At 43.1% G+C, this 13,808-nt stretch overlaps 1 protein-coding gene across 4 annotated transcripts in view; it reads left to right on the top strand.

The window, feature by feature from the left end:
* Positions 1-12,463, top strand: part of LOC122801654 (thioredoxin domain-containing protein 9-like) — a 288,308-nt gene extending 275,845 nt beyond the window's left edge. For all 4 annotated transcript variants that reach the window (XM_044071134.1, XM_044071136.1, XM_044071133.1 and 1 more), the window contains exon 5: positions 11,553-12,463. In XM_044071134.1, coding sequence (XP_043927069.1) covers positions 11,553-11,670 — 118 coding nt within the window. In that variant the 3' untranslated portion in view covers positions 11,671-12,463. The remainder of the gene's footprint in view (positions 1-11,552) is intronic.
* The last annotated feature ends 1,345 nt before the right edge of the window (positions 12,464-13,808 follow it).

Below are 13,808 nucleotides of genomic sequence, written 5' to 3'. Positions count from 1 at the left end.
TAGCTTTAATTCTGCAACCAGGTCAACTATTGATAAGAACGGACAACACCACAGTTATGTGGTACATAAACAAACAGGGAGGAACACATTCATACCCCCTATGTAGACTGGCCATGTCACTTTGGAACATGGCCATGGACTTACAAATCAAACTACAAGCACAGTAATTGCCAGGCAAGGAAAACACGCTGGCCGACAACCTAAGCAGAAATATGACAGACCCACACGAATGGAAGTTGCATCCAAAAGTTTTTACAGAAATAATCTAAGCATGGGGAAGGCCAGACATAGATATCTCTGCCTCCCACAAAAATCACCAATTGACAAAATTCTGCTCAAGGATTTTCCATCCAAAGGCCTGGAGAGTGGACGCTCTCTCTTTCAGTTGGACATCAATGACAGTTTATGCCTTCCCACCTCTTCCTCTGCTGCCCAAAGTTCTATTGAGAACCAGAACAGACAGACCAAAGATGATTCTCATTGCTCCAGACTGGCCAAGACAACACTGGTACCCACTCCTGAGGAGCCTGACGCATTCCCCACCATGGACCCTGCCTCTAATGCCTCTTCTCCTGACTCAGCACAGCTTCAAAACTCTTCACAGCCAGCTAAAAACACTCAATCTAGCTGCATGGAAGATTCCTTAGCATCACAACAGACCCTACTCTCCAAGGATGTGCAGGATGTCATTTTGGAGGCCAGAAGGCCGTCAGCTAGAAAAGCTTACTCCGCAAAATGGAAACGGTTTTGTGTCTGGAATGAGAAAAAGGGCCAGAATCCTGGAAAACTGAATTTACCTCAAATACTACAGTATCTAGCTGAGCTGCTAAGCAGTGGACTTTCATTCTCCTCCATCAAAATCCATGCCTCAGCCATTTCTGCAGAATGCAACACTGATCCACCCTTATTCTCTCACCCTCTCTTAAGACAGCTCCTCAGAGGGGCTAAGAATCTAAGACCCCCAAGGAAACAACCAATACCTGCTTGGGATCTCAATTTCATTCTGGAAAAACTGACCTTGCCTCCCATTGAGCCAGCTGCCTCATCAGATTTGCAATATTTGTCCTGGAAAACAGCTTTCCTTCTGGCTATTACCTCAGCTCGTAGAGTTTCAGAACTACAAGCTGTCATGCTGTGCAGCCTTTTATCATCTTCCATCAGGACAGAGTTTCCTTACGAACCAACCCGTCCTTTATGCCTAAAGTGGTATCCAGGGTAGCTTTGAATCAGGCCATACACTTACCTACCTTTTATCCTAATCCTCAAAACAAAGGGGAGAGATTACTACATTCCTTGGACATCCACAGACAACTGCGTTATTATTTGGACAGAACAAAGCCTTTCAGAAAATCAGAACATCCCTTTGTGTCCTATGCTGTAGGAGCTCAAGGAAAGCCAATTTCCAAACAGACAATCTCAAAATGGATAGCCCACTGCATACGCTTTTGCTATTCTTTTCATGGCAAAACTGTACCTACAGGCATCAGATCTCACTCCACAAGGGCCACAGCTACCTCTGCAGCTTTCCTCAGAGGAGTTCCTACCAAAGATATTTTGGAAGCAGCCACTTGGAGTTCTGTGCATACCTTCCCCAAGCTCTACCACCTACCATTATACTCCAAAACTAGAGCAGGCTTTGCCACTGCAGTCTTGCAGGGCATCCTGGCTCCTCCTAGTTCCACCTAGTGCCTACCACCCCTTTCTTAGCTTTGGGATTCTACCCATCTGTTATGACTGCAGCTGTATGCACGATGAACATAGTACAGTTTTGTACCTACCATAAATGTAGATGTTCGAGTGGTAATACAGCTGCAGTCCAGGTTTCCCTCCCTCCTTCCCCTCTTGGGACAGGCCTATTGGCTAACACCTCCTCATACAACCTGATTGGGGTATTCATTTATGGTGTATTTGCTTGCAACTACTGTATTTTGATTATATTGCATTGCTTTATTACACAAATTTATGTATTGCCTTCCTTCTGGGGGCACCTGACAGCTGGGGCAAGAAAAACTGAAGAAAATGGCGTTGGCTGGTTCCTTTATACCCCTGTCGCACTGACGTCAGGGAAGAAGCGACGACAACCGACGCTGGACCTAGACTTTGGAATTCGGCCGACCGAGGACCCGCCTGACGGCAGGAGAACCCATCTGTTATGACTGCAGCTGTATTAGCACTCGAACATCTACATTTATGGTAGGTACAAAACTGTACTTTATCCCACTCCACAAGGGGGGGATCTACCTTGGATCCTGGGAACTACCATCCCATTAGTTTGACGAGCCTGATCTGCAAGGCCATGGAACGTATTATCATGGAACTTGTACACAAAGACATTGGCAACCTTCAAACACTGGACCCCACCCAGTTTGGGTTCGTGAAGGGCCGATTGTGTCTCCTGAACCTGATTGACTTCTTCAAATCAGTCTCCAGAGCCATGGACGAGGGTAAGGCAGTCCACACAGCCTATCTGGACCTCACCAAGGCTTTCGACACCATCCCCCACTCTAGGGTCATAGATTAAGCTGGGCATAAATCCCTACGTCACTCGATGGTTTGCCAAATGGCTTACTGACAGAACCTACACTGTAAAAGTAGCTGACTCCAAATCCAGCTCCAGACAACCTCAGGGTTCAGTCCTGTGACTGCTCTTGTTTGGCATCTACTTCTCTGAAGTGAAGGCCAACACTAAAGGACTCTGGCTAACAAAGTTTGCAGATGACTACAAACTGGAAGCCATTATTGAATCCCCAAGTGATATGGATATTCTACAAAAGGGCCTTATAGAAACAGATGTTTGGTGCCAGAGCCATCTGCTCAAGCTCAGTGCCAAGAATTGTATAGTTATCCCCTTTGGGAAAAAACATGTACCCATGAATTACCACATAGGTGGCAGTACACTAAGCACCAAAAGTGTGATAAGAGACTTAGGAACACAGGTGGACAGTGGTCTCGCCTTCGATAACCACATCGCCACAACAGTCAGGAAATCCTTCTATGTGGCGCATCTCAACACTAAGGGCTTTTCATCCAGAAAAAAGGAGGTCATTGTCTCACTGTAGTCATCTCTCATTAGACCCATCATAGATTACAGTGCCCCATTTGGTATGTACCTCACAAGACATCTGCAACAACTGGAAAGGCCACAGAAACACCTCACTAAAAGAATCACAGGCCTAAAACAGATGCCCTATGCTGACCAAATAAAAAAAACTCCAGCTATACTCTGTCTCATATCGTCTACACGGAGGCAATCTGTGTTTAACATACAAGGCTATGTCAAACCCAGAGCTGTTGAACATGCTACACTTAAAGAAATCCCAATCTATCAGAGCCACACACTCCAGGGACCTAATCCTTGTCATCACAATAAACAAAACATGCTGGAGGGATAGGTTCCTGACCCAGAGACTCCCCATACTCTGGAATAGACTGCCCATACATGCCAAGCAGAGTGCCTCCTTGGCCCTCTTCAAAAGGAACCTTGACTGGATGGGAGATAGGAAATTTACCCCAGGGATCACGTCAGTCCCCCTGCTAGACAGGGATCCAGGGAAGTAAATGTTGCGGGAAGAAATAGCCAGGGAATTGTTATGGCTAGGCTTGTATAGGCCCTAGGGCAGATAGCCTAGTACCAATCTATGAACTGCCCAAACGGACAATAAACTACAATTTCTGGGCCAGAAACCACTCTTCTTGTAGTAGATAGGCTACCTTACCACTCCCACTGACAAGCTAGAAGGCTACCCTCCGACACAAAGGCTTGGGGGGCTCAGAAGCTTACAAACAGTCCTAGATACAGCAAATCTGTATCTGGACTAGACTAGTTACAGGAAAGGTGAGAAACAAGTGCAAATGCGGGCTTTTAAACCATAAGTTGAAAGATATGGAAAAATAAACTGCCCAAACGGCCAATAAACTTCACTTTCTGGGCCAGTAACTACTCCTCTTGTGGTAGATAGGCTACCTAGTGCTTACTACTCCAACTGATGAGCTAGAAGGCTTCCCTCCAACACAACCAGGCTTGGAGGGCTCAGAAGCTTACATACAGTCCTGGATACAGCAAAGCTGTCTCTAGACTAGAAAAAAAATAATTTTTCAGTCTTAGAAATAAAGCTAGATGCAAGGGGAGTTTTTTAAGAATTTTTTTTTAGTACAGAGAGAAACCTGGTGGTAGAAACAACTTCAGGCAGATAAAACACTAAAGTCTGAATGAAGTTATTAATATTAAATGTTTTTTGAAATATAGAAAATTATATGTAAATAAATAATGTTTTTTAGGGGTTTATGATGTATTTTAAATTTCACTGAGACACTTTAAATGGAGATTGGTTAATGGTGTGATGTAATGAAGTGTTACTGAGCAAGTATATACAAGTAGAGAAGTTTTTATGTGCTGATGTTCATAGTGTTACCCTGCTGCAGTCATCACACTTGGGTTATCCTGTCGTCAGGCAGTCCCGCAGTCGGCTGGAATGTCAAAGTCTTGGTCCGGCGTCGGTTGCTGTCGCTTCTTCCCTGACGTCAGTGCGCCAGGGGTATATATAATGCAACCGACGCTATTTTCTCCAGTCTTTCTTGCCGCGCGATGCCCGAAGCAGAAGCAGTTCACAAGTGCTGGTCGGCCGACTACTGAGATTTTCGAATTCGAATTTCAGACTGAAATCTTCTATAAAGCTAAGTACCCTGTTGGGGAAACTTTTCTTGCCTCAGACTGATGTCAGAAAATGTTAACAATTGTATTTCTTGTGGGAAGCAAATACCTCATAAGGATTTTCATTCTTATTGCATACCTTGCCTAGGCCGAGACCACGACATCACTAGTTGTCGTTTTTGTGCTAGGTAAGCGTACTATTAAAAGACGCTTTGGTTTCGCACGACACTATGGTAGGAAATTTAACTACACCATGCCGTCAGAGCAACCGACTACCGGCGTGCACAAAAAACGCAAGGATAAGGACAGACAGCCCAGGCCTAAGCCAGATTCCGAGGCCTCTGCTGGTCCGGTCTCCGGTTCTCTGGTCCTCGGTAAGGCTCCAATGCAGCCCCTGACTACCGCAGATCTGGAACCCGAGACCGCTTCAGAATTTTTGACGGAATGTACCAGGCCGACGCAGCCATTTAGTTCAGGCCCTACCGACGACATTGCTGAAAAAGATGTCAGTGCTGCAGAAACGCCATCGGTTTCTGAAGGAGTTTTCAGACCGACGACGCTCACTATTAAATCGTATTCTAAGGCGAAGACTCCTATTAAATCTAAAAAGACTGCACTTCAGTCCCCTGTTCAAGGCCCCATGCCTAAGAAACAGATGCTCAAAATGGCTGAAGATTTGATCACTTTAATCAGGGGTTCCCAGCCCCCTCCTGACAAAAGGCCTAGACAAGAGGAAGATTATGCATCCTCTGAACAAGTGTCCATTTCTTCAGACTCCTCTGAGGGCCAAGATTACTCATTCTCCCCTTATGAAGATTCTGATGCTGAGGATTCTATTCCCTCAGCTTCTCCTCCTGAAGACTACTCCTTTGGGGAAACGTTACACACTATGAGGGAACATTTTCACTGGGAAGGTCAGGACTACTCTGACTCGAAGAAAAGGCTCAGAGAGTTTCTTTTACTCCCCCAACACAGACCACTTGCCATCCCACCAGTTTTAGACATTGTGGATGATGTTTACTTAGAATCCAGTTTTAACCCTGATTCTCTACCTCCTGCTCTGGCTAAGCCTGACCGATATTATAGAGTGCCTGATTCCCACAAATTTCTTTACAAAAGCTCTGTTGCTGACCCAGAGACAATCTCCCAGGGTCCCAAGGGGGCTAAGGCTTCTATGGCTAAAAATCCTGTACCTTCTGAGAGGGATTCCAGAGCACTAGACAGGTGGGGGGAAAAAGGTTTTCACCTCAGCCACTCTAGCTATGAGGGCACTAAATTGCCAATTTCACATGCTTAAGTATCAGCAATTTCTAATCTCTCAGTTAAAGCAAAAAACTGACCACTCTCCCTCAACAACCTAAATTGAAAGAAATGCAGGATCTGTTGCATGCCACTGAACAGGCGGGCAAACATACCTTACAATGTGGGTTTGATTCTTTGGAGGCCTCCTGCAGAGCAGCTGTCACTGGGCCTGTTATACGTAGGCATGCTTGGTTAAAGGAACAAACTCTACCTGATCATGTTAAAGCAAAACTTCTAGATGCTCCCTTACAGCAGGATGTTCTTTTTGGAGTTAAAGCAGAAGAAGTCTTGAAGAAAATGGAGGATAAGGCAAAATCTATGCAGACAGTCAAAGATTTCCTACAGGTACAGCCCCCTTGCTTCAGCAGAAACTGGCCAACAAAAAATTGGTCCTTTCCAGCTACAGACAAACCACAGAGGAGTAAATACAGACGCCCAAGGGGCAGAGGACAACCACAAGCCCACTACAAACCTCGCCAATGGGGCACTACAACACAGAAGGGAGGAGAAGACAGGTCCCAATCTGCCAGAAGGCAAACTTAATGACTTGCACCTCATCTGGCCAAGCAACACTCTCTTGGCAGCCCCCTTGGGAGGAAAACTCACACTTTTTTCAGACAACTGCACATTGTCACAAAGGACAAATGGGTCCTAGACATAATTTTACGAGGATACAGATTCCATTTTCACACCTTGCCAATGAAAAGAGGAATGCCAAACCTGCCACAAAATCAATGGGCAGAGGCACAAAAACAAATTATAGCTCTCATGGACATGAGAGCCATTCAACTGGTACCTACTCGAGAGCAAGGTCAAGGATTTTACTCAAGACTCTTTCTAGTGCCCAGAGAGACCAATTCTGGACCTTTCAGTTCTAAACACTTACTTGCAAGTACCCAAATTCAAGATGCTAACACTACAGCAGCTTCTTCCCATGTTGGGCAAGGAAGCGTGGCTAGTAATGTTGGACCTCAAGGAGGCATACCTGCATGTCCCTATCAGACAAAGTTGCAGAAGATACCTCCGTTTCATTGCAGGTTCAACCCATTACCAATTCTCTGCACTGCCCTTTGGCTTATCTACTGCACTCAGAGTCTTCACAAAATGCCTGGCACCAGTAATTGCATACTGCAGACAAAGAGGAATTCAAATATACCCATACCTGGACGACTGCCTCATCCATTGCAGAAAGCAAGGGCATTCTATTACATCATCTGGCTTTTGTGAAACATCTACTAAATTGCCTGGGGTACACAGTAAACGAAAAGAAGTCAAAACTAGTACCCTCACAAAATATGACATTCCTGGGTGCCAGCTTGAATACAGTGGCCCAGAAGGCTTATCTGACACCAGACAAACTACATCTGACTCAATATTTCAAAACATTGGCAACAAAGGCCCAATTAACTGCAAGAAAAATTCTGCAGGCCTTGGGCTTCATGGCATCTTGCATACTACTAATACCATTTGTAAAGCTGCATATGAGGAAATTACAGTGGTACCTAAAAAGCATATGGTCTCAACATAGCCACAGCTTGGACACAATGATATCTCTCATTCCCTGCCTACAACAGGAGTTTCTATGGTGGTCACAGGCATGTCACCTCAACAAGGGTCAGCCTTTCACCTTGCCCCCGGCCAGGCAAACTATCACAACAGATACATCAGATTACGCCTGGGGGGCTCACATGGCAGGACAGTGCGTTCAAGGCGTATGGACTGCAAATCAAAGGAATCTGCACATCAATCAAAAAGAGATGCTAGCTGTATAGAAAGCTCTGACAGCCTTCAAGGATCTATTACATCCAGGACAACTGACAATAAAGACGGACAACACCACAGTAATGTGGTACATAAACAAACAAGGGGGTACTCACTCCTACCCTCTGTGCAGGCAAGCAATGACCTTATGGAACACAGCTCTGGCTTACCAAGTTCAGTTACAAGCTCAATTCCTGCCAGGACAGAAGAATACATTGGCAGACGACCTCAGCAGAAACATCATGGATCCCCACGAGTGGAAACTAGATCCACAAGTATTTACAGTGATAACTCAAAAATGGGGCCTTCCAGACATAGACCTGTTTGCCAGCCCTCAAAACTATCAACTAACAAAATTTTGTACAAGGGCACTTCATCAAGCGTGGAAAGTGGACACACTCTTTCAGTTGGAAAAACCTGACAGTATATGCCTTCCCTCCATTGCCTTTCCTCACAAATGTACTTCTGAAAGTCAAAAAGGAAGAGACCACGACTGATTCTCATAGCCCCAGACTGGCCAAGCCAGCACTGGTACCCGCTATTGAGGAATATGGCCCACGGCCCACCATGGATATTACCACAAATTTCCCATTTACTCACACAACAAAACAATCAGATTCTTCACAGCCAGCTCAAAACCTTAAATCTGGCTGCATGGCAAATCAACTAAGCATCCAGCCAGCTCCTCTTTCCCAAGCAGTTATGGATGTTATTCTGGAAGCTAGGAGGCCAAGCACCAGGAAGGCTTATTCGGACAAATGGAAAAGGTTTTGTGCCTGGAACCAATCTAAAGGCCAAGACACAATTCAGCCTCACATGCCTCACATTCTACAATATTTAACTGAGATGTTGCACAAAGGACTTTCTTTCTCTCCATTAAAATCCATGCTTCAGCTATTTCGGCCCACTACAACACGGATCCACCCTTATTTTCGCATCCACTTCTAAGGCAGTTCTTCAGAGGGGCAAAAAACATTAGACCACGCAGGAGAGCACCTACACCAACATGGGACCTCAATTTTGTTCTGGAAAAACTAATGCTACCTCCCTTTGAACCAGCTTTCTCTGCAGATCTTCAGTTCCTATCATGAAAGACTGCCCTGCTGCTAGCAATAACTTCAGCTAGAAGAGTCTCAGAGCTACAGGCACTAATGGCAGTGGAACCTTTCCTCATTTTTCATCAAGACCGAGTTTCTCTACGAACTAATCCTTCCTTTATGCCTAAGGTGGTTTCCAGTGTGGCTTTAAATCAAACCATCCACTTACCCACCTTCTTCCCAAATCCACAGAACAAAGGTGAGAGACCCCTGCATTCCTTGGACATTCACAGGCAACTTCGTTACTACTTGGACAAAACTAAGGCTTTCAGAAAATCTGACCAGCTCTTTGTATCCTATGCTACAGCTTCTCAAGGGAAGGCTATATCAAAGCAAACCATTTCCAAATGGATAGGCCATTGCATACGTTTTTGCTACACCCATCATGGTAAACCAGTTCCTGCTACCATTAGGCCCCACTCTACCAGGGCAACAGCTACTTCTACAGCCTTTCTCAGGGGGGTTCCAACCAAGGAGATTTTGGAAGTTGCAACTTGAGTTCAGTACACACCTTTACCAAACACTATCCCTTGCCACTTTACTCTAAGACCAGGGCGGGCTTCGCCACTGCAGTTCTGCAGGGCCTTCTAGCCTCCTCTAACCCTCTGATACCTCCACCCATCCTTAGCTTTGGGATTCAACCCAAGTGTGATGACTGCAGCAGGGTAACACGATGAACATAGTACAGTTTTGTACCTACCATAAATGTAGATGTTCGAGTGTACACCCTGCTGCAGTCCAGGTTACCCTCCCTCCATCCCCTCTGACCTACTGGCTAAATCTCTTCAATACCTTCCTGGTGTATTTTCTTGTAGCTGAAGGGATTTTGTGTTTGTGCAAGTTTACTCAGTTTGGTACTAATTACTGACCACCTTTTTGGGGGCACCTGACATCTTGGGCAAGAAAAACTGAATAAAATGGCGTCTGTTGCATTATATATACCTTTGGCACACTGACGTCAGGGAAGAAGCAACAGCAACCGACGCCGGACCAAGACTTTGGAATTCCAGCCGACTGCGGGACCGCCTGACGACAGGATAACCCAAGTGTGATGACTGCAGCATGGTGTACACTCGAACATCTACATTTATGGTAGGTACAAAACTGTACTTTTTTAGTTCTGAAGACGTAAGATGACATTGATGAAAATAAAAGTGTACATTAAAGAAGTTTGGTTATTGTTTCGGTCCTCGTGCCATCACCGTTATGGTTTTGTTCCCAACCATACCTCTCAAGTCTCAACCACGCCCTCAGCAAGAACAAGAAACCTGTGTCAGTGTCTTAATGTTATGGGAGAACTCTAAGCATGGTAAGCATTTGAGGTGTTTCGTTTAAGAAATCATTTTACTGCAAATGGTAGTTAGTTAGGGAACCCAAAAATAAGAAAGACCAGGCTTGAAAACTTGACCATGTAAAAATCAAAGCAAAAAAAAAACAAAATACTAAAAAGCACAGTAGAATGAATCCAGTCTAAATAACCAAAAAAAAAATGTTAAAACTTCAGAGTGATTTGGAATGATTGAACAAGTTGTACTCACTCTTATGCTGGAAAAACTGTATGTTTTATAGAAGGGCTGTGTGGGAATTTAGGAGTGTGATTTGTAGCATGAGTCCCAGGGCTTAAGTGGTCCTGTAGTGAAGAAGATTAGTCCTATCTGTTCATGCAATCAGAACATTTTGAGGTTAGATCAAATCATTTCTGCGAAGGGGCAGAGACAGTACAGTTTATTTTATTTTTAACAGGAGAGAGAGAGAGAGAGAGAACCAAATTTGCTTTCACCAACATGGAGCCATCACAGTTAACTTAGACCATTCCTTTTCTGCCTTGACCAACATGGAGCTATGACAGTTACCTTAGATCTTTCCTTTTCTTGTCTTTAGTAGAGTTCTGATATTAAAAGAAACAACGCTAATTTCCTCCTATTCAGTTCCTTTGTGTCATTTCAGTGTGTTTTTCTGGTGTGTTTTTCTGTTGGTAGTCCTTAGTAGAGCTGCTTGGATGAGAGGAGAAAGATGGACTGATTCAGACTGTACATGCTCCTCCTGTGGCAGTGAAACAGCATATTTAGCCCTTGTCCAAAAGTTCAGAATCTAGTACTACCTTGTTGCAAGAGTTTTTTTGTGGGTTTGTACAAAACTGGTTTCAGTAAGACAGACTGTCATTCCACAACTTTCACCTGCTCTCCCTTTTATATTCCACTGTTTTTCTTTCATGTCATGTACTTCTGTATTTTGATGTATTGTACAGCTTTGTGACTACCCTCCACTGTTTTATCATAGGCCTTAACCAGTATTTTGATGAGTGTTGTCTGACACTAAATTTTTTTGCATTAGTTTTGTTTTTCATTTCAGTTGTTTCCATCAGTCTAAACTTTGACAGCTTTGTTTTTTTTATTTTATCCTACTTAAGTTTGAATTGTTCTTCAGGAAGTTGAATTAAACTAATAGTGTTGTTATTTTAGCTTTGTATTTTATGTTTAAGTAGAAATGCTGTACTCTGGACTAACACAATGCCTACTTAAACTGACTTTTTATTCTTGAAGGAGTTTAGCACTTTTCAGAATCTGAAGGAGAATGTTGTGAATGTTTTGTTTATATAGTATATAGCAAGCCTTGTGCATGATCTGTTTTATTTTTAAATGTATTTACAAAACTCTGTGTGCTTAACTAATTTTTTGTATTTTTAGTGCTCTGAAATTATTGTACCCTGGCAATGATATGTATTCTGTTTGTTTGTTTAGTGGAAATTTGATGGAGCCTCCATTTCAGACTTCAAAAAAGCCTGGGACAGGCATATTTAAAATAGAGAAAAAAACAATCAGAGGAAAAGCATACGATTCAGATTCTGAAGATGACTGAAGACTATGCATTACCTGTACATCTTCATGCATTTCATTAATTCAAATATGTGCTGCACTTTCTCCTGTCATTTTTCGTATGAAATGTTAATTTATAAATGCCCATAATACATATTTTCATCAAGACTTTTTGTACAGTAGTTCAGATTTAGAGAATGCTCATTCAGACATGTTTGCTGTTGGCAGAATGTGTAACCCTTGATGCCAGTAGCAAATATAAGCTATTAGAGGGTGGCCTAATGGTTAAGGTGTTTGCCTTTCAAACCCTTGTGTTTGTATCTCACAAGGGATAATTGGCTAGGCTTAAAATAGCTCGCAAGGGTAGTTAGCCTAGTACTAACCTATGAACTTAATCCTGTTTCATAACTAACCAAAATAAGGCTAAAAGCAATATTTTTTGCAGCATTGTTCATGTATTTTACATATGTCACTTAAAAAGACTTATTTTGTTCATAGACCCACAATATTAAAGTGGGTGAAATGTGATCCACTTACCTCATTTGATTATACTGAGTTAAGGAAAAGATCTGGGTCTAAACAAATCTGTTGTCTCCTCAAGAATTAGATTAAAAATAGGAACAGAGCATTTTTTAACCCCAAATTGTTAGACTAGGTAGTTTTAGTTTTTTAATTAGTAAAAAGCACTACTCGTGACTATACTGCTGCTCTAGCTGTCACCTAATTGACAGTGAGAACAGTTGTCATCTCTTTTTCTGGCAGTCATTGCAATTTGTTATTTTTGTATATGTATTTATATCAACATTTACAATAAAAGCAGTTTGCTCTGGTTTTCACTTGGTGTTTAGTTTGTTCTTGTATGTTAATTTGGAAGAGAAAATGTAACTATTTAAATCTCTAAAATAAGTGGTGGTGCTGCGGTAGAGTTGTCACCTCACAGTTAGACGCTGTCCGGTTTGATTCTCAACTAGAACGTCTTCTGCGTGGAGACATGCGTGAATGGGCGTACCTTCGTTGAAGGTTGTGCATCAGAGCTGGTAACTCTGTACATAAAAATCAACTGCCAATCATTAGCGGATCGGAGTTCCGCTGTGGTGACCCCTAACCGGGAAAAGACAAAAGACACAACAAATGTGGTTCCTAACACTGATCCAGTCCAGTTTATTTTTGTTAGATAAGGGTTTGCTATTTTGTAGAAGTAATCACTCCCACAGAGCATGTTTTTCTGTAAGATTTTTTTTCACTCATGCTTTTTTTATCAAGTACTTGATTGTTAATGCGCTCAGAGCTGTTCCGAAGAGAAAGATTGATTATAAATGTCAACATTTTTTAAGAACGGTTTTACAAGCCATCATTAAATGATTGCAGCTAACTGCATTTGCTTATTGCCTTAACTCTTCTTGTCTTGTGTTTTTGTTTGAAAGAGAATTGCAGGAGATGGGCAATGGATAAGTTGTTTGGCGTCTTCATAGAGAAGTAGACTACACAGTACACTAATAGTAGCACAGCTTAAAAAGAGAGTGAGAATACCGTCAAGATCTTCTCTAGAAAGTTATTAGGGTGGAGCTAGGTTGAGGAGAATGGGAATGAGTGTCTGACACAGGCTCACCCATTGGGGTGCCAGGCAGCTTAGTTTGCTGCACTGATGACACTTTAAGAGTGCATATGTCTTGCCCAGTGTGCCGCTTAGCAGGGGTGTTGTGTATATGCTGTAACGAACATGTACCTCCAAAAAGCAGCTGTAATTGAGCATGCAATCTGCCAGGGAGGTGGGAAAGACAGTTTGCAGAATCTACAGGCTAGTCTGCTTCCTCACACCCAACTCTTGCCCCCACCAGGAAATGAATGGGATGTTGTCTGATGAAAGAACAAATAGGTCCATTCAGTGAAGGAGGGAGGGACATTGGGCCTTTCAGTGCTTTTGTGCGTTAGTGTAATGCTGCAGTATACATTGTAGCCATAGCAGAACACTGGGAAACACTCATCGGCTCGTAATGTGTTTTTTTCATTTTTCATTTCCACATGGACAAAATGAAATTGTAGCAGAGTGAAATAGTAGTGTAGTATATCTAAAAGCTTTTAAATCTGTGGGTTGGCAAGAGGTGCACTTCACTTCAGGTCACTGTGTGGCAGCACTAAGTGTGCTACAGCTTTCAAAGTTAGAAAACACTTTTTTCCCCT

This window comes from Protopterus annectens, chromosome 5.part0, assembly GCF_019279795.1.
Source record: "Protopterus annectens isolate FY-2018-M chromosome 5.part0, PAN1.0, whole genome shotgun sequence".
Classification (NCBI taxonomy): Eukaryota; Metazoa; Chordata; order Ceratodontiformes; family Protopteridae; genus Protopterus; species Protopterus annectens.
This window is presented reverse-complemented; position numbering and strand designations above follow the sequence as displayed.